At 40.3% G+C, this 19,276-nt stretch overlaps 1 protein-coding gene across 9 annotated transcripts in view; it reads right to left on the minus strand.

The window, feature by feature from the left end:
• SH3KBP1 (SH3 domain containing kinase binding protein 1) overlaps positions 1 to 19,276 on the minus strand; it is a 315,045-nt gene that overhangs the window by 99,615 nt on the left and 196,154 nt on the right. The window contains exon 1 of one of the 9 annotated variants that reach the window (XM_070603485.1): positions 19,010 to 19,157. The exons of the other annotated variants lie outside the window; for them this stretch is intronic. Within the exon in view, the coding sequence (XP_070459586.1) occupies positions 19,010 to 19,024 (15 nt within the window). The 5' untranslated portion in view covers positions 19,025 to 19,157. Of the gene's footprint in view, positions 1 to 19,009; positions 19,158 to 19,276 lie in introns of those variants that run through there. 9 annotated transcript variants of the gene reach the window in all.

Genomic DNA, 19,276 nt, shown 5'->3' on the forward strand with positions numbered 1-19,276 from the left:
GGTCAAATGTGATGAAAAACTGTCCTTAGAATTATCTTGCAAAATCAGGAACTGACAGTAAAAATAGATGCTCTCAAAGTGTCATTCACATTCCTGTTCACACTGCCAACTGCATCTCCATCAATATCTTTGTTTTCCCCTTTTGGGGACTGGAATAAAGCATCACTATTGTTGACACATTAGGAAGAAAAGAAAAACAATTAATACTTCAGTGATTACTGACAGTGGACAGAGGAAATCAGAAAACTACCATAGTCAACCCTATGCCCAATACTGACTTTGTTTCCTTTCCTCAAAAAAATGAGACATCCAATGGTTTGGGCTTTAAACCAGATGTGAGAACCCTTCACAGGTTGTAAATTCTTACAGCTCCCTCTTATTTGGTAACAAGAGGGAGTGCTGCCCATCATCTCCTGGTTTACCAGTCTATTCAAGCTAACGGACTTCAAGAAAGGCCACCGGTTAAACACATTCACTTTTGTAGAGAAAGACAGAAGAAAGCAAAGCTTACTCTGTTCTTTTTTTCTCACTATTTCAGAAAATACAGCACACTGGCCTCTGCGTGGATCCCAGCCACAGGGGTGATGGTGAAGCTGATACTGCCCTCATCTTCTGGGGTGGCTAGACCTTAATTCATTCCTTCTTCTTCATGGGCTGTGATTCAAGGTCTAAAGTCAAGCAAATTCCTCCCCTCTCAGCCTGGTCCTCCAGGTCTTCCAGAGATGAGAACTGTTCAGGTGTTTCTCTCTTCTCTAGGACCTAGACCTGGAGAAGTATGGTCCCCAGACCAGTGGCACCAGCATCACCTGGGAACTTGTTAGTCAAGCAACTTCCCAGGCCCCACCCCAGACTTTCTCAATCAGAAACTCCAGAGACGGTGCCTGGCAGTCTGTCTGAACACACCCTCCAGGGGATTCTGATGCATGCTCAGGTTTGAGAACAAGCAACCTAGATGTAGGAGGGATTCCATTAGCACTAACCAAATACCTTTCCTCGGATTAACAACTTGGGTGCCTATTCTCATACCTAGATAGATTATAAAACATCTCTTTCACTCCTCTTCTCTCTCTTCTTCCACCAAAGCCTCTACCTTCTCTTTTCTTAACTGGCATAAGAACTTGTCATTGCTACTAAATGAGTCAGTTCAGAGAGGAGCTAGAGTTTAGAAGAGCAGACAATGTGACATTATCACTGAGGAAAAAAGTGGGGAGCACAGGTGGCCATGAGACCCTTCACCAAAGGAGTACTGAAAAGACGGATGGATGGACAGATGGATTAACAGATGGAAAGATGGCTTTGAACCAAAAATGGAGAGCCATATCTAGCCTCTCTGGGCTCAGACTACCTTGACGGCCAAGCGGGCAGATCCCCATGACTGTACTAACCTTCAGGGAGAGCCACGCCCTGCTGCTCCTTCACGGTCTTTCTCTTTTCTGGCATTCTAGATGGCACATTTATTCATTGTAGAAGACTGTCTCACACACTAAAGGACATTTAGCACCCCTTTCTCCTGCCCACTAGTAGCCTGTAGTGCTCCTCTGTCATTGCGTCTACCCCAAACGCCCACACCTTTCCGAACACCCCATTTGAGAACCTCTATCCCCTGCCCTTGCTCTAAATACAAGAACAAAGACAAAGCACTTCCAGCTTCCCCTACCTCTAAAAACATCTTTGGTCCATTGGCCTAAAAATGAACAGAATCCCTGCTTTTAAAGGGCACGCATCCTGAAAGCAATGCCTGGCTCCATATATAACTGAAGGTGAGCTACGATGCAGGCCTAAGTGGACAGAGAAGTCAAGGAACATATCCACACATCTCTCATCCACGTTGCAGGCAGTGAAGAAGGATGTTAGGCTCGCAGTGGCTGTGGAGGAGGATTCAGGATCTCTACTTGGGGCTTCCTCAGCAGAGTTCAGAGTTCCTGCCCTCCTAGGTGCCATAAAGAAGATGGCTTATCCAGGACAAGCACAAGCCCCACACTTAGCGGCTGTGTTGACACTGCTCAGGACACAGCTCTTTTACCTCCTAAATGATCTGCAGACTCTTAGGCCCATTTCACCACATGCCTTCTGAAGGAACAGACTCTCAGGCTCTGCTCCATAGCTCAGCCCAACGTTTTCTCTCTTCTGTGCTGTGGCCAAAGACTTCCCAGTACCCACATCCACATTATTCTGGTCTGCTTGCCCCTCAACTCAGAAGCTGCTGCTTGGTCTGGGAGTGGATGTACATATGGAGGGCTGTATGGAGCCGAAAGCTCTAGAGACAGACTATTGGTATCCATCTCCTTCAACACACAGTAATCGCCAGGTTGGTGTCAACTTCTGTCTCTCCTACCACATCCCAATATCCATTTAAAATCTGATTTTGTAAAATAAGTAATTAAAAAAACTCATTCTTTTGAATATTTAATATCATAAATCCCTCTCCTGTTAGCTCTCTTGACAAAAGTACTAAATAAAGGTTTTTTTTGGGGGGGGGGGTGTACAGTAGGAGCATCATATATACTCCTAGCTCTGTAAGATCCGTTAATACAGCATCAGGACATATAACCCCCATAAGATTTCAGTTAGTGGAGCAAGTAATTTTTTATTCTTTTCTTTGCCAAAATGAAGAAACTAATGCTTGTAGGAAAGACAATCACAGGATTCGAGTCCAGTGGAATGCAGTTCCTTAATGACTAATATATCTGTTTCTCTTTGTGACTGCTGGAGTGTGAGACCAGGATCCTGTTCAAATCAAGTATAAAATCACTCCTCTGACTTTATTCTAATCAGATGCAAACTCCTTTGAGTGTAAAAAGCTTTGTAATTATAGGACAATGCTAAGGAGAAGGAAGTTTCTCATCTCTGAAAGTCTCCTCTCCAAGAATACCACACACAACTCTTGAATCACAAAGGCAACCAGTTTCGATGGGTAGGGGGAGCAGGGAGGGAGCCCCCTGCATTCTAGCACTTGGTGAAGCCCCGCTGTTGGTAGACCAGGCTTTCCAATGGCTGTTCTAGAAGATGGTGATCTTCTGAGAAGCTATACGTAGATATTACTCAAGTGCTCACACAAAGCCAAACACAAAGATAACTTGTCAAACAGCTGGTAAAACACAAGATAAAAGATGCCTCTTTGAAGGCATTCCTTTTACTACACCAGTACTGATAGTATTCCTTCCCTTTCTGTTCAGTTCAGACTTATTAAGTACCCATTCAATGTGAGGCAGGGAAGCAGATGAAAGGCAGAAGGATGCTAAACATCATTGTAAACACTGAAACAGCAATTCTTTGGGTTCTCCAGAGTGGTGTGTTGAGGGGTGCCCAACCATTCAGCGTGCTTATCCCAGATCCTGGTCATATACAGGATGCAGAGAGATACAGGCTACAGGAGACAGTGATGGGAGGAGGGACAGAACAGTATCTATACATGACCACATCCACAACCTTTCAGCTCTCATTTACCACCATAACTCAGAAAGATACTCAAACTGCTATAAAAACGCACTGTAAACTTTTTATATTTACAATATTTTTACATGCTCCTTTCATAAACACCTATGACTGATGGTATTCTGAAAAGTCTTCTTGGTGCTCAGCAGGGAGCAGTAGGAGCAGAGCAGAAGCCCCGTGAACCAGCTCCTGTCAGAGCCAGAAGAGAACTAGCACAAAGGAGCAGCCTTACAATGCAGGGTCTGTGCGCTTCCAATGGAGGGCTTTGCTCCTTGCTGGGAAATTTACATTAGCAACTGTCAATTTGCCCGCCTTTAGTTGGCCCAGCTTAAACTATTTGATATCAACAGAAGATATGCCAAAGTAAAATACAACTCAAAATTTTAAAAATAAAATGCATGGCCCAGTAAAAGAAAAAATATATTTGTGGGTCCATTTTGGGGACAGAGGTTACCTTTGAAATACCTCACACATCATTATGTCAATTCCGACTTCTCAAAAGGAGCATGTTTCACAGACTATTTTTAACCTTGATTATAAGAGAAAAGTAAAATTTAAAAAGTAATCTTCTGATTATGAAATTGGGCTTAAGACTTACAGTTATTCATACAATGTTTATTTCTCTGGTTTCTTGAGAAGTTAGCAATAATTCAAGTTACATTAAACCTCTTTGCCCAATCATAGTTAAAGACCTCATTAGATTCATAGCTGCTTTAGAAGCATTTGTTAACCGGATTACACTGCCAAGTTTAACTGCTTTTCTCCCCCTTTCTCTTCAGAAATAGTGCTGTCCTTAAGAGCAGGACCTAGATGTTGATTATTCTCTTATCGCCACAAAGGGAAGGGTCAGTAAGTGTTGAATGGAGGAGGGAGTTTGGGGATGTCACCCACTCCCCTTTGCCCTAGCATGAGCATCCTACTACAACACAACAGGTAAGTGAGAGATGTCCTTCTTGACAAATCGGACAAAGAAGCCCTCTTGGAGCCCCACTGTTTCAGTCCCTGTCACGCATCAACTCTTTCCAGTCTGGTCTCTGGTGACAACACATCGTCCAAGATGTCCTTCTAGGCCTCTGCTGCTCCTGTCTTACTCCCTTGTTTCCACACACATACCCCCAACCTCCTATTAATTACTGGTCACCATAAAGAAGAAGTCAATCTCAGCCATGTTTCTGGTGGACATCTCTCCGCCTGTGACTTCCAAATATTCATCCTAGCCTGCTCCCTCACATTCTCTCAAGTTCTTATCTATTCTGATCAAAAGACCTTCACTTGGAGGGACCATTATCACCCAGGTATGTGTATAAATACACACACACAACATTCTTTTGTTCTGAAATCATTTTCCCAAGTGTGTTCCCAAGATGTTCCACCAATCAACTAAACAAACAAACAAACAACTGCCAAAACACCTAATCCCACAATCTGGTAAATTTAGGAAACAGAATACTTGGTCTAATCCATACATAACAGCATACTAAAGGCTCTGAGAAGTCCTATAGTTACTGTTTAACTTTACCCTTAATTTTATCTCAGTGTTTTCCAAACTTATCTGACCACAGAATGCCTACTTCTTGCGACACCTAGTAACATATCACAAGAATGAGTAGTCTATGAAATAGTTGGGTGAACATCACTACCTCCATTTCCTAAATTCTCTTGCTCATCCTCTCTACTTCCTAGACCCACGACTTGAGATGCGCCCTTGATTATCCTCTTACTGCACCTTTCCATATCGAACCCACCACTAAGACCCTGCTTTCAGATTCATCCCTTCCTCTTTGACCCCAGCCTAGAACCTCGTTACTATCACAGGAACTATTTCACTAGTTTTCTAGACAAGGATCCTATTCCCTGATTCAAAGTGCTTCATTTGATTTCCCATAAGACTCAACTTTTAATCACCCTCCACCATCACCCCTTACTCTATCTACTTCACAACACTCAGAATATATACTACTTCTTAATGGCTGTTCGTGTAAATTCCCAAAGTCCTGAAGAAATTCAAGGGTTTACTTCCAATTGCTGCAACTTGTCATATCTCTCAGCGGCTGGTATCTTCCTCTTGTGCTCTGAAGACTAATAGCAAACTTTCCCTGAATACAAAACACCTAATCCCACCTTAGATGCTTCCATTAGGTCTTCCAGGGTTTACTCTTTCCATCTGTCTAACAAAAACTTTAGTATCTATCATTCTACTGAGCACGTATATATGAAGTCTGTTTTATATTTGTATATTACACAGACACACATATATACACACACACTCTCTTTCTCAGAGACACACGTGTGCATCAGTAGAGAGATGTATCTGAGAATTTGAGCCAAATTATAACATCTGTCATGCACCTTAACTTCTGCCAGGATCTGGTCATTTGGTTCATTTGTTTGCTTTTTGAATATCCCTAGAGACCATGTCCTAAAAAACTGGAAAGAACCATACAACACACTCATAGGAGGGGTAGGATTTTCTCTTTGTCAAAGCAAAATAACTTTGGAAGGCTTGGTAGGGGCTTTCACTCATGCTGGAGAAACACAGTGTTGAAGAATGAATCAAAACTTACTTAAGTGCTCAATGAGGTGGAGAATGTACATTCAGACAACATTAAAATCATAGAAGGCAGCTCTCCAAATGTCTGACAGTATATGAAAATACTGTTTATATTTTACCCCCACTGTTCCCAAGAGAGGAGCCTGCATGCTATTTTGTTGTAGAATCATCTTGTTCACAGAGAATGAACAAACCAAAGTAAATTTCCATTTCATATACTACTTTGGCAAAACACAATTCACCATTATGCTTTAAAAGACTATCTTCTGGTGTTATGACAGATAAAAGGAAATTGTAAACCTTCCTTCTACCAAAGGATTAGTTTTATCTTTTGATTAACAATGCCTTCTTTTTAGACGCATTTGGAGAATCTAAGATGAGAATGGGTAAGGGAGAGAGAAGGATGGTATGGCAGGAGTAAATATCACGAGGCCGGTTAGAGTTTCTTTATCCAGTGCTTTAACATGAAACTTGCTGTACATATGTGGACCAAGTCCTCATTTTCCTATCAAGTAGCCATATGAATTCAATTAACATACAAAGATCCTTTCCAGATCTAAAATATTTTGCCTTATTCAATCATGACATAGTCCCGGCTATTCCCCTGGCCTGGGATGGCACCTCTTCCTCCAGTATTCTTGAATCCTATCTCACCTTTAAGATTCAACTAAAGTCCAGCTGGCTAAATGAAGCAGCTTTCAGTAATGTTTTTTTACTGACACACAGCCTACATTTGATTGTGACATTTTGACATGTATTAGATACTTGAGGGTAAAGCCACTTCTTGTCAGTTTTCCTTGATAACTCTAAAGTGAAGCTTTGCCTCTCTCTCTCTCCTTCGCCTTGCTCCCTTCTCCCTTCCTCCCTTCCTCTCTTCCTCCCTTCCTTCCTTCCTTTCATTTTATTCATTTGTTCGTTCAGTATTCTTTTCTGAAACTACCATGAGTCATGATGTAGGCTGGAGGCTGGGTACACAAAGTTAAGATGGGTAGAGTCTTGGATCTTTAATGAGTTTAAAATTTAGCCATGGAGACTGACTCATTAACGGAGCATCTCTGTGCAAAGATATAAACACTACAATAAAGGCGTGAATAGAAGAGAAAAAAGGAGCCATTAACAATTCTACATGGAGAAATAAGCCTCACAGCAATGAGGCTTGACTTAAATTTTGAAGGATGAGTAGGAGTTTGCCAGGTAGAGAATGGCGGAAAGAGTATTCTAGCTAAAGAAAAGCAGGAGCAAAGGCGAGAACATGTGCAGGGAATGCGGACTTCACAGCACAGATGGAGGGGGGTAGGGTTTGCAGTCGGAGGTGAACGGAGGGAGAGCTGCCTGGGTCAGGAGGCCAGCAAGGTAAGTTGGGGCCAAGGTTACAGTTCGTGCCTTATCTTAAAGGCAACTGGTAGTAAGCAGAGGTGTGGCATGATCAAATTTGTGACTTTAAGACCAAGGATCTGGTGGCTCTGGGAGGAATGAAGAAGAAAAAGACATGCAAAAGTCAAGGAAATAATCAGGAGGTTGACACAGTAGTCCACCTGAGGCAGTGAAACTAACACAGAAGAGAGGTTGGAGAAATATTTAGACTGCTGACCTATCCATACTTCATAGTCACCACAGGGATACATCCATGATTGTGAATTGGTTTGAACATAGATGAAAAGATACCAAACTGCTATGTTCTTGAGTCTGCACATGTGCATTCTACATAGGTATTGCGTGCCAATGATGCACAAAGAACAACATTAAGTTCAGACCCTGACTAGAGACGCAAAAGAGCCAGACATGGCGGCTCAGGGAAGTATTGTGGAGGACCTATCCTTATGTCAAAAACCCCAGTGAACGTGTTTCTCAGTGCTGATGCTGATGCGGTGACATTTAGTGAAAAAAATAGTAGGCCTGTGATAGTTTTGAACAGCTAGCGTACTGTTAAAACACCAATCAATCTACCATTTGAAAACTAAAATATTTTTTTAAAAAACAGAGACACATAGGAAGCTCTTGACACACATGAAAAAGCATCCTTCTAATCTGACAATTTTAAAGTAAATAGTTTAGTCAAATACAGCTCCAAAAATGTCTTAAGCTAGAGACAAAAATGGGAAGCTTTCTGTCCTTCAGAGTAAGGAAGGGAAATGAAATCGTTTCAATCAGAAAAGAGGTGATACTTGGAGCAATGTTTTGTTTTCAAGTAAAACTGCTACTTAAAAGAGTAGGGCATACAATGGAATATTATTCAGCCTTGAAAAAGAAGAAAATTCTGACACATGCTAGAACGTGGATTAACCTTGAAGACATTATACTAAGTGAAATAAACCAGTTCACAAAAGGACAGATATTGTATGACTCCATTTAGAGAATCTAGAGTAGTCCAATTCATAGAGACAGAAAGTAGAATGATGGTTGCTGGGGGCTGGGGGAGGGGCAATGAGGAGTCGTTGAGTACAGAGTCAGTTTTGCAAGATGAAAGGAGTTCTGGAGATGGATGGTGGTGATGGTTGCAAAACAATGTGAATTTACTTAATGTCACAGAACTATACACTTAAAAATTGTTAAAATGGGGCCTGGCCCCATGGCCAAGTGGTTAAAGCTCCATGTGCTCCGCTTCGGCAGCCTGGGTTCACGGGTTCAGATCCTGGCATGGACCTACTCCATTCACCAGCCACACTGTAGAGGTGTCTCACGTACAAAAAAAAGAGGAGGATTGGCAATGGATGTTAGCTCAGGGAGAATCTTCCTCAGCAAAAAAGAAAAAAAAAATGGTTAAAACGGTAAATTTTATGTTATGTATATTTTACTACAATTTTTTTAAAAAAGGGTTAGGGTATACCCCTCTTTCCCTACAAGCTTCTCTCTACATAGGAAGGTTGACTAGAATGGCAAGAAATCGCTCATGAGGCTCTGATATCCTGATATTTAATACTCAGCCACAAAATAATCAGGGGTGCAGACAGCATCTAATGAGGTTAGCTAGAGAACAAAGCCATCTTTGTGCACAAACTCACCTCAGTCTTACAGGAAACACTCCTTCCACCTCTAAGAAAGATAACCTACTGCCTCTATAGAGACAATCTCTAAATCTGGCTAACGCTAAACAGCTCTGGCTTTACTTTACTTTTACTTTAGGACTCAGCCTTTACTTTCATCAGCTGTTCCACAGCTTCCTGCAGAATAACATTTACTCCTTTCTTTAATCATCTGGGCTCTCTGATTTTACAGAAGAAGGGAAGAGAAAACTGCATCAAGAGTTAGTGACTCAATGATATTATCTTTATATTTTGTTTTTACTAGAAAGAACAAATTCACATCACATAGTTATTCAAAACAGGAACTTCCTAAACATACCCAGAGGTCAGGTACACTTTGGTTACATCTTCTAGACGTAGAGTGGACTACTTAGAAAGATGACCCTGAAGGGCTCCAAGAATGGAGATCCTCAGAGAGAGATCACTTTAAGCTCTGGCCACCCCCATTACTAGTTACTAAGACATATTCAACAATGAGAGGTGAACCCAAATTGTGTGCCTCCCATGAAAATATCCTAAATGCCAACCATTGGAATTCTCTCTCACCGCCTCCATGTTCCTACTGAACTCGGCTTGAATGTCTGGAACAGTACTCACTCCCCTCTGCCTTGTATTTATGGCTACTTAGGTATGTGTCTGTTTAACTGATGGGGACGTAAGCGCTGGGAGACAAGGGCTGTGTCTTGGTAATCCTTGTCGTCTTCGATGTGCTCTGCACATCAGAAGTACTAAATATTTGTAATTCAGTCAACAATAAGTTCAACTTTCATCAAAAACACTTAGATTTATGGAGAAAGTACTATGTGCAATGCATTTTCTAGGTGCTAAGGATATGAAAATGGAACATAAACTTGTCTGCCCGTTCATGATAGCATCTAGAGGTAAGCGTGAATTAATGTTAAGTAGGAATCCTCTCTCAGAGCACAGACTTAATGGCTATGTGATTTTAGGCAAGTTACTTAACCTCTCTATACCTCAGTTTCCTTGTCTGAAATGGAGATAATAATACATACCTCATAGATTTTCTAGGAGGACTAAATGGAAAAAAAAGTATATAAAGTGCCTGACCATTATTACTGCTATTGAATTTTACTGAATAAAAAAAATCAATCATCATAATGCCTCTATATGAATCTAGTTACAAAGAATGACTGTTTCAATTACAACAGCTTTTTAAAACAGCAGGTTAACTGCCTTGCTCCTTTGCTTGGGGACTGGAGAGAATGAAGCAACTTTTAAAAGACAGTCACACGACAGAGACAAGCTTGGAGGAAAGCGATAATTCTGAAAAATGAGCAAGGAAGAAAAGCAACAGCCATCACCATATAGTCATTTCCTGGGAGGAAAAGCAGACAAAACAAAGAAAATCAGAGAAACAAGAGGGCCACAGCTGACAACCCACAGAGCTTTCAGGTCAATAAAGCTTCAGTTAAGGTGGCGCCCTACAGTGAGCGGCCGGAAGACCATCCCAGAAGCCCCTCAAGCACGGGCCCATGCCAACTGCTTCTGGCCGCATCCAAACTGGTATCTACTGTTAACGATGGACAAACAACAAGGCATGTGTCTGGGAAAAACGGCCTGTTGTCAGAGAACAGAAAGCCTTTTATTGAGAATTTTGATACTCGGGAGCAAACACACCACCATAGAAAATCACCCCAAGCCATCTTTTACAAAGCTTGGCATCAATTCAATAATGGATGAAGAAATCCTAAATCGCTAGGCCAAACAGACACCACTCCCAAGGCAGTCAAGAAACAGGGCCCAAATGAGACCATAAACTCATGTGGTACAGATTTCTGAAGCCCCTAGTGGAAATTACTGACAGACACTTAGATGTGAAAAGCTGAATTCACAGTCCTCTACCTGGAAGCAGCCAGGCCTCCTGCCAAAAGCTGCTCTAAAAGGCTTCTTTCAACATCAGCAAGGAAGGGACAACTGGAATCCTGTTCGGATTCTATACATTAAATTCAACAAACCTTTGTGGAGTGCCTAACACCGCGCAGTCCACAAGCCAAAGCTGCTTCCCTACCTTATTTCTACTTTTATGTTTTCAAGAAAGCGTTGTGCTGTTAGCTATAAATAATAAGGAAGATTGAAACATAACATTGACAGGATTCAGTGCAACCACCAAATTCCAGTTCTTCCAGATCCTTTAGATAAAGCCTTTTTTTTTTTTTTGAGGAAGATTAGCCTTGAGCTAACATCTGTGCCCATCTTCCTCTACTTTATATGTGGGACGCCTACCCCAGCATGGCTTACCAAGCGGTGCCATGTCCACACCCGGGATCCGAACCGGCGAACCCCGGGCCACCAAAGCAGAATGTGCGCACTTAACCGCTGCACCACCGGGCCAGCCCCTAGCTACAGCCTTAAAACTGAACATTCCACAGCCTTTTAAAGAGATGTTCACTACACGTTTGTAATAACATGGGAACTTTTATACAATGCTAAGTGAAAAAGATGCACAATTATGTGTGTGAAAAAAAATCATGTGTGTGGTACAACCTCAACCAGTTAAAAATGTATAGCAAAAGGACTGAAAGTAGATACAAAAAAACGTTCACAGTGGTCGCCCCAGGGTGATTATGTTATAGTGCTTTTTACTTTCTTTTACATTTTTTCCTACTTTCCAGTGGTTTCTACAAACCAGTTGTTACTTTTATAATGAGAAAAAAATCAAGTTTTGAGGAAATAATGTCCACTAATATAACTAGAAAGGCTCATCTACCTCTCCACATTATTGATGTCTTTCCATGAGGTCTGACGATTTGCAACACCTTCTAACTAGAAATCACATGCAGCTTTCATTTGTGCGTCATTCTATTTCCTTTCCCAAGTCATTAGTAAGGATGTTAAGAATATCAGATGTAAAATGAGTCATGACAGTAACTCACAAGACACCACCCATAGAGAGCATTCCCTGCCATTTACCGCCATCCTTTACTTACGGTTATTCATCAGTTCGTATCCTCAGTGACTAAGCAGATGATATAAAGTCATTCCAATTAATGTTGTTCCAAATAAAGTATCAGGACATTTTATCAAATGTTTTTCAAGTCAAAAAATACATTTCCTGTTCTTCTAATTAAACCCATGAATTCCTACTCATATGTGTGAAAGGGACTGAAAAAGAGAGTTGAGTTTACTTTGTAACTGTTTTCGTGTATGATCAAAGACGATGCTTATAGAGTCCCCATTTCCCAGCATTTGAAGAAGCATTGATGTAACGAGCGTGATCTATTTGTGTAGAGTCCATAGCTTAATTGTTTGTAGTTTTCTAGCAGTTATTCACAAGTAAAAACTCTTTTTTAAACACAAACTGAAGTAATTATTACGAAGTTTCTCAAATGGGAGAAAAACAAACGTGATGAAAACCAGGCCCCCCAAATTTTGAGGTTTCATGTTTTCCCTGCTCTTAGAACTATTTACTTAAGGATATCATAATCTTAAAATCACAAAGATTTCAGAATTATTATCATGTCTCAGCTATTTGACAATCATCTCCACTTAATGTGAACATACTTTGATTTTGCTGCCTTTCAAAAATCAAGCCTGACTTTTTTAAAATGGGGATTCAAGTTTGGGGTGTGGATGGATTGAATAAATGTACTTTTAAGAGAAACCTTCTTGTAGAATATTTTCTGGTCTGCTGGAGTGAAAGTTCAATTCAGTTTGTGCTTGGCTGTCATTCATATTCATTCATTCATTTTAACTTCAGTTTAGTAGCAAGTCTTCAGAGGAAGAAGAGTTCTCTTAAGGTAGTAAATTCTCTTTAGGATGCCTGATGAGTTTTAAGCAAACCAGATCCTCACCATATGGACAAATGGTAGGTCTTTCATTACTAATTTTTTTGTGCTCTCATTTTCCTGTACTAAAATATTTCCCCATTCTCTTCTCCTTTCTCTGTAACATACACAAGGACACCAAATCACACAAAATAGAGGGGAAGAAAACGGTCATTTAAAAAACAAAAGGAAATATGAAATCACCTATTTCAATCATATGCTTTCTTAAATGATGCTTTTTGTAGTTATTATGTTATTTTTAAAAAGGTATATTTTGATTTTTTATGGAGGGGTGGGAAAGACAATGTGCACAGTAAAATATCCCAATTGATGCATTTTCTGGTCTTGAGAAATTCCTTGTCCTTTTCTATTACAATGGAGAACGTTCATTTCAGCGCTCTTCACTTGCGAGTTCCTTGACTCGTGAGTAAATCCTGAAAGCAGCAATTCCTCTTTATGTCTTCCACAAAGACTCCCTATTGGCTCCGCACAGGGAAAAGAATACAGATTCATGGAAGATGGTGACAAAGGAGGACAAATACCAGAAATGATACTTCCGGAGTCTATACTCCATTCCCTACTCCCGAATTATTATACTTAATCTATTTCAGACAGATGGGTTTCAGGTGGTTATGCATCCAATTCTATAGGGACTTTCAGTGAAAGATTTCCATATCTTCCTCACCATCTGACAAGGAAGAGTGTATCAGCTCTCAGTATTGGCTACTCCCCTATTCTCAATCTGATCACCATGTCTCAAGTTAAAAGGGGCTCCCATTTTTTCAGCCATCAGTGGGACCAGAAAACAGTCAACTATCAAACTCCACATAATTCATTTCTTCCTGAACTCTGTTTAGCCTTCTCCCTTTGTCACAATGACCATCGACTCTCCAAAGCTCCTAATTTCTAGTTTCTTGACCACCTTCATTCACTTCCTTCCGTCATTGCCTCTTAGGATACCCCTGCCTCTTTCTAGTCATTCAATTTTATGACAAGATGATCAACCCACATTAGAATCTTTATTTCACACAGAGTTTCTAGACTAAAGTCAAGGTTGAGCTACACACAAACATACTGCTCTGTGGCCCCATAAAACCACCTTCAGTACTTGGAAACTTAGTGATCTTGCCCCTGACTCAGCTGTATCTCTTTTGGCCTCTTATTAATTTTCTCAAGACCCCTTGTCATCTCTTATCTGGACCACTTTTCTTCTCTGCTGACTAATGACCTATAAGTGAAGGCTCTAGTTGGAAAAACCCAGAGCTGTCTGAACTCTTGGGCAATGAATACAAAACTACACCAAAATGTCAGAGATCCTATAACCCTTGACTGGAAAGCACAGTAAGGTGGCCCCTCAATTACATTCTGTTTCCCTCTATATTGTAAATAGACAACGTGACACGTATTGCTCAGGCAGATTACTTACATGTGTGGGCATACAGTTACCAGCTTTGTAACATCTGCCTGTTCTGAATCGAAAAACAACAGTATCTGTAGTCTCATCACTTGAAAAAATAGGATTCTAAATTACGAGCAAGTCTACTTTCTCTACTTCTAACAATGCCTGAATGTAGAGGAAGTTATCAGGGTTTGAAGCAAAAGAAACTAAATCTAAAATTAGACATATAAGACATATAATGCATCCAGCTCCCAATGTAGTAACTAGACAGTACTAAGCTCTGTACCAAGAGGACAAATTTGGACTACTCTAGGATCTAAACTCTCGACACTTTACATCATTACTTCTCTTACTATCAACTTTGTTAATAGTCTAGAAAAGGTACCTAACAAGTTTCAGAAAAGCTGCTTCTAGTGGAGTGAGAAAATAAGAAACCCAACTAAGAAGTCAAAATAAAAAGAACAGACTGAGCAGATGCTACCAAAACAAACGGAGCAAAGCAGATTAAAATCACTGGTGGGTGAAAATGCTTAGCAAGTGAAAGAAGAAAAAATAAAAGGAGGCAGTAAATCCATCTTTACCACTTCTAACTTCCTCTTCTTAAATGAGCAAAACAAAAATACAGCTTCTAAATGATAGAGACCCCAAATATCTGCCTTCAATTTTCCAAACATTGCCTATTCTATTTCTAAAAGTTCAAGGGTAAGTTTAACTGAGGTGACACTCCTGACTCACAAGCTATCTGTGAAATGGCTTAATGGTGGCCTTTTGATGAAGAAGTGGCTTTTAAGGTAATTCTGGTATACTCTCAATTTGTGACTTGTTCATTTTACAGCCCAGGTTTAGAAAGAGAGAAATCTCTAGCAGAGGTGTCAGTAGGGTTATTGTGCTTGTTTCCACTTGTTTCTAGAGAATTAGTGGGTATGCATTTATTTGAGATCTGGCCTCCAACACGAAGAGCCTGAGTTGAGAATAAGGCTGTCATCTTGTACTTCTTCAATGGCCTCCGATGCCACAGAAAAGTACAAAACAGGTTGCTGACTGACTGATATCTGTGATCTAAACTCTTTCAATGTAAGAAAAGACACACCATGCAGTCAAAGAAAGCTGAGTAGCTTGTTTTAAAGTTGCCAGTTTTCATAGAGCATTAAACTCACTCCATCCCACTGCAACTCAGTTGTCTAGAATATCATTTTACATCTAGTGAGAATATCAGAGAGAAAAAGAAAGCTAGGTACATAGGCACGATCATTGTAAGAGCCACAGAAATTTTTGAAACCTTCAATTTCAGGAACCAGAAGTATCTGCAAACTCCAGGATTATAAATATTATGGAATAATTATTAATATAGGTAAAGAATAAAAGAGAGGCACAATGAAATAATTATAGATACTTCAGTCCACCTCACCGAAGAATATCAAATGAATCAAATGAACGATTCAGCAAATAATGTGCAAAAGGAAAGACTTTCATTTCCTGTCCCCAAGGAATTCCAGAGCAGAAGGTGAGAAGAGAAAATAAATCATAAACCTGGCTTTCCCTTATGTAAGAGGAATCAAGTACTATCGTTTAGAATTAACAATAGCGCCAAAGATAAATTCATCTTTTCTCAAAAGAACTGTTTTGAACCCACTCTCCATAAACCTTTGGGTGGGGCTAAGTGAGAAGCAGCAGTCCTGGTCACCATTAAGCCTCTGAAAGCGAGCAGCCACCTGGCTCTCCACTCATCTTTTCTTCAGGGGCTATGGGAATGGGGGGACCCAGTCCTTCCTTTAAGCAATCAGCAATCTCTTGGGACTGTGTGACTGATCTGCTAGTTAATGGGGCTTCTCAGACAGAAGACCTTTTCCTCAAGTCATCATTCTAAGATAAGAAGAATATCCTTTCCCCTTAGTGATAGGCAACATGAACACGTTAAACACCAACTCTAACCACAGTGAGATACCACTTCACACCCATGAGGATGGCTACTATATAAAAAAACAAAACAGAAAATGACAAGTGTTGGCAAAGATGTGGAGAAACCGGAACCTTTGTGCACTGCTGGTGGGAATGTAAATTGGTGCAGCTGCTGTGGAAAATGCTATGGAGGTTCCCCCAAATTAAAAATAGAGCTACCATATGATCCAGCAATTCCACCTCTGGGGATATACCCAAAAGAATTGAAAGCAGCCACTCAAACAGGTATTGGTATGCCAACATTCACTGTAGCATTATTCACAGTAGCCAAAAGATGGAAACAATCTAAATATCTATCAACAGGAATGGATAAACATATTGTGATATATCCCTACAACGGAATATTATTCCTCCTTAAAAAAGAAGGAAATTCTGACACATGCTACAACGTGAATGAACCTTTAAGACATTATGCTAAGTGAAATAAGCCAGACACAAAAGGACACATTTTTTATGACTCCACTTATATGAGGTACCTAGAGTAGTCAAATTCACAGAGACAGAAAGTAGAATATTGTAATGTTGGTGACTGCTAGGGGGAAGAGGGAATGGGGAGTTAGTGTCTAATGGGTACAGAGTTCCAGTTTGGGAAGATGAAAAAGTTCCGGAGATGGATGGTGACGATGGTTGTACCACAATGTGAATGTTTTTAATGCCACTGAATTGTACACTTAAAAATAGATAAAATGGTATTATCTTATGTATGTTTTACCACAATAAAAAATTCTACATTTCTACAAGAGTACATAGAAAGCTTTAATGGGGATTTCTACTGGGAAGTACAGCTGAGTGTGTGGGGTTGAGAAAGTCTTACTTCTGTTCTTTCGGAATTTTTTACCATATACTTGGGTTATTTTCATTTAAATCAAAACCAACGAGAACTGTCAGCCTTTAACCTGGAAATTCCTCTTATAAAAATTCAGCCTAAGGAAATGATCAGGGAAGGTATAATGATACATATACAAGAATTTTGTTTTTAATATTTAAAATATGGAAGTAACCTAACTAGTTATCACATGGGGAATGGTTCAAAGAATGGTCGAACATCCCTACAATGGATGCAAAACCTAGAGATGACCATGCAGCTATCTGACAGAAAAACAGGGGCTATACATAATGTGGTAAGTTTTAAAAATGGGTGACATTTAATATGACCCCATTTATTGTATGAAGGGTGACATGTGTGTACTGCATGCACACTCAGGCTTGGGGAAAAAAGTCTGGAAGGATACGTATAAAATGTTAACTACGGTTGTTCCTGGATAATAGAATTAAGGGCAATTTCTATCTATTTCTTCATATTCTTCAACTTTGAGTTTTTACTATAATAATTATTGCAAAGAGCTCCTATTATCAGAGAAGTAACAGAGCTATTTCCATTTTGAGGAACAAACAGGCAAAGGGTTCAGGGAGCATTCGACAGTGCAATGAGAGGCTCACAGGTTACAGAATCTTTAAGGGTCCCAGGAGCTATCTTTCCTGTTCCATCTCCAGGCCCTAGCCTGAGGGAGCCAGAGAGGCTTCCAAGAGAGGGCCAGATGCCATTGCTGAGACTTTCCCCCAGTTCACATCTTACAATCAATCACGTTTTCACTCATTTCCCAAGTGAAGAGTCACCATCGGAATTTTGCATATAAATACCTAATTCTGGTTTCAGCTTTTCAGAACTCAGAATGATGACACCCAGCAATAATAATAATCAGCAAATTTAAGATATCTTTCAATAGGAAAATTCTCTCAAGCCATTGCAGGTGAAGATATTTTTTATTTTAGCCAACCACTGCCTGCCCTCACATCCTTCTAGGCAAGCAACAGACGGCATTAAAAAACTTTTCAAGAAGTTCTCCTGCTCTTAAAATAACGTGTTAAAATGAAGTGTTTCCTTTTTGTCATGCTATTTTCCTTTTTTTGTAATTTTGAAAATATTATAATGTAAAGTCACAGAAAAAGACGTAAAGGGATGTATTTTATAGATGTCATCAACTCTCCCCTTTAAAATTTTTTTCAACGAGAGACAGGAACATGGAAGACACATGACGCATTATAAGCCTTACTTATCCTGTGGTTTATTTAGGGAATTTTATTTTGTGTTAGGAAAATGACAGACTTCTGCTTTTAGGTAGACAAATATGAATAACTCACAGAGAAACAAGATCACCTATTACCAGCAAACTTTTAGAAAATCAAATAATTTAGTGTCTTTATTTCACTCTATAATGAGCAAACGAATATAAATGCTCACTACTACAAAATTAGCCACATATCTTTACCTCTGTAAAAAAAAAAACGGTTCAACAGCATCCAGAAGTCACTATTCACAGCTTCTGCATTCACAAGGAAAACTCCAAATGTCCATGCCTCCCGAGAGTGAAATGCTCCATAGCTGGCTCACTCTGCATGGACATATTCTTCTCTCCTAAACTAACCTGAAGAGCAAGCCGGGTTTGTTTACTGCACAAACATCTGTAATTGCTAAACATCTCGGTGACATGGTGTAACAGTTACTGCTTGTGCAAACTGCCCATCTAAATTACTCTCTGCACTATGAGCACATGAAAACCCAAGACACAGAGAAATTGGAAACATCTGTAAAAATTAATGGTCGAACTGACCAAGGAGGGGAGGATTAAAAAAGCTAAACAGTTCCAGTGCAACGCTGACTCTAGAAAATCCTCCTCCACATTATAGGTTCCTCCTTAGCATATCCATAGCTCCCCTCTGTGGGGGATCCTAGCTGGCGTACACTTCATTTTAACCCACCAACGCAAACCCATTACAAGTCTTGTTACAAAATAGTATAGATAAGACACAAGTTAAGGGGATTTATTATGTCTCTAAAAAGCAAAAAAAGCAATACCTCCTCTCCCATCATGCAGTCAGCCTCCTCTCCAGTTTGAAAAGGTCCGAGAACTACCCTGGAACCCTCCCACTTCCTTCCAACAGCCAAAGGCACGGAGCCTGAAGGACCCAGCCTAACCCTGAGTCATACTTGGGACCAAATGAGCAATGAGGAGAACAAAGCTCGCATTTGTTTATGATTCAGGAAGCCAGGGCCGATTCATGGCTTGGGTGGCTTCGAGAGAAATCCTCCTCCCTCGCCTACGTCGCTGCAAGAATCTAGGCT

Source organism: Equus przewalskii, chromosome X, assembly GCF_037783145.1.
Source record: "Equus przewalskii isolate Varuska chromosome X, EquPr2, whole genome shotgun sequence".
NCBI classification, from domain to species: Eukaryota; Metazoa; Chordata; class Mammalia; order Perissodactyla; family Equidae; genus Equus; species Equus przewalskii.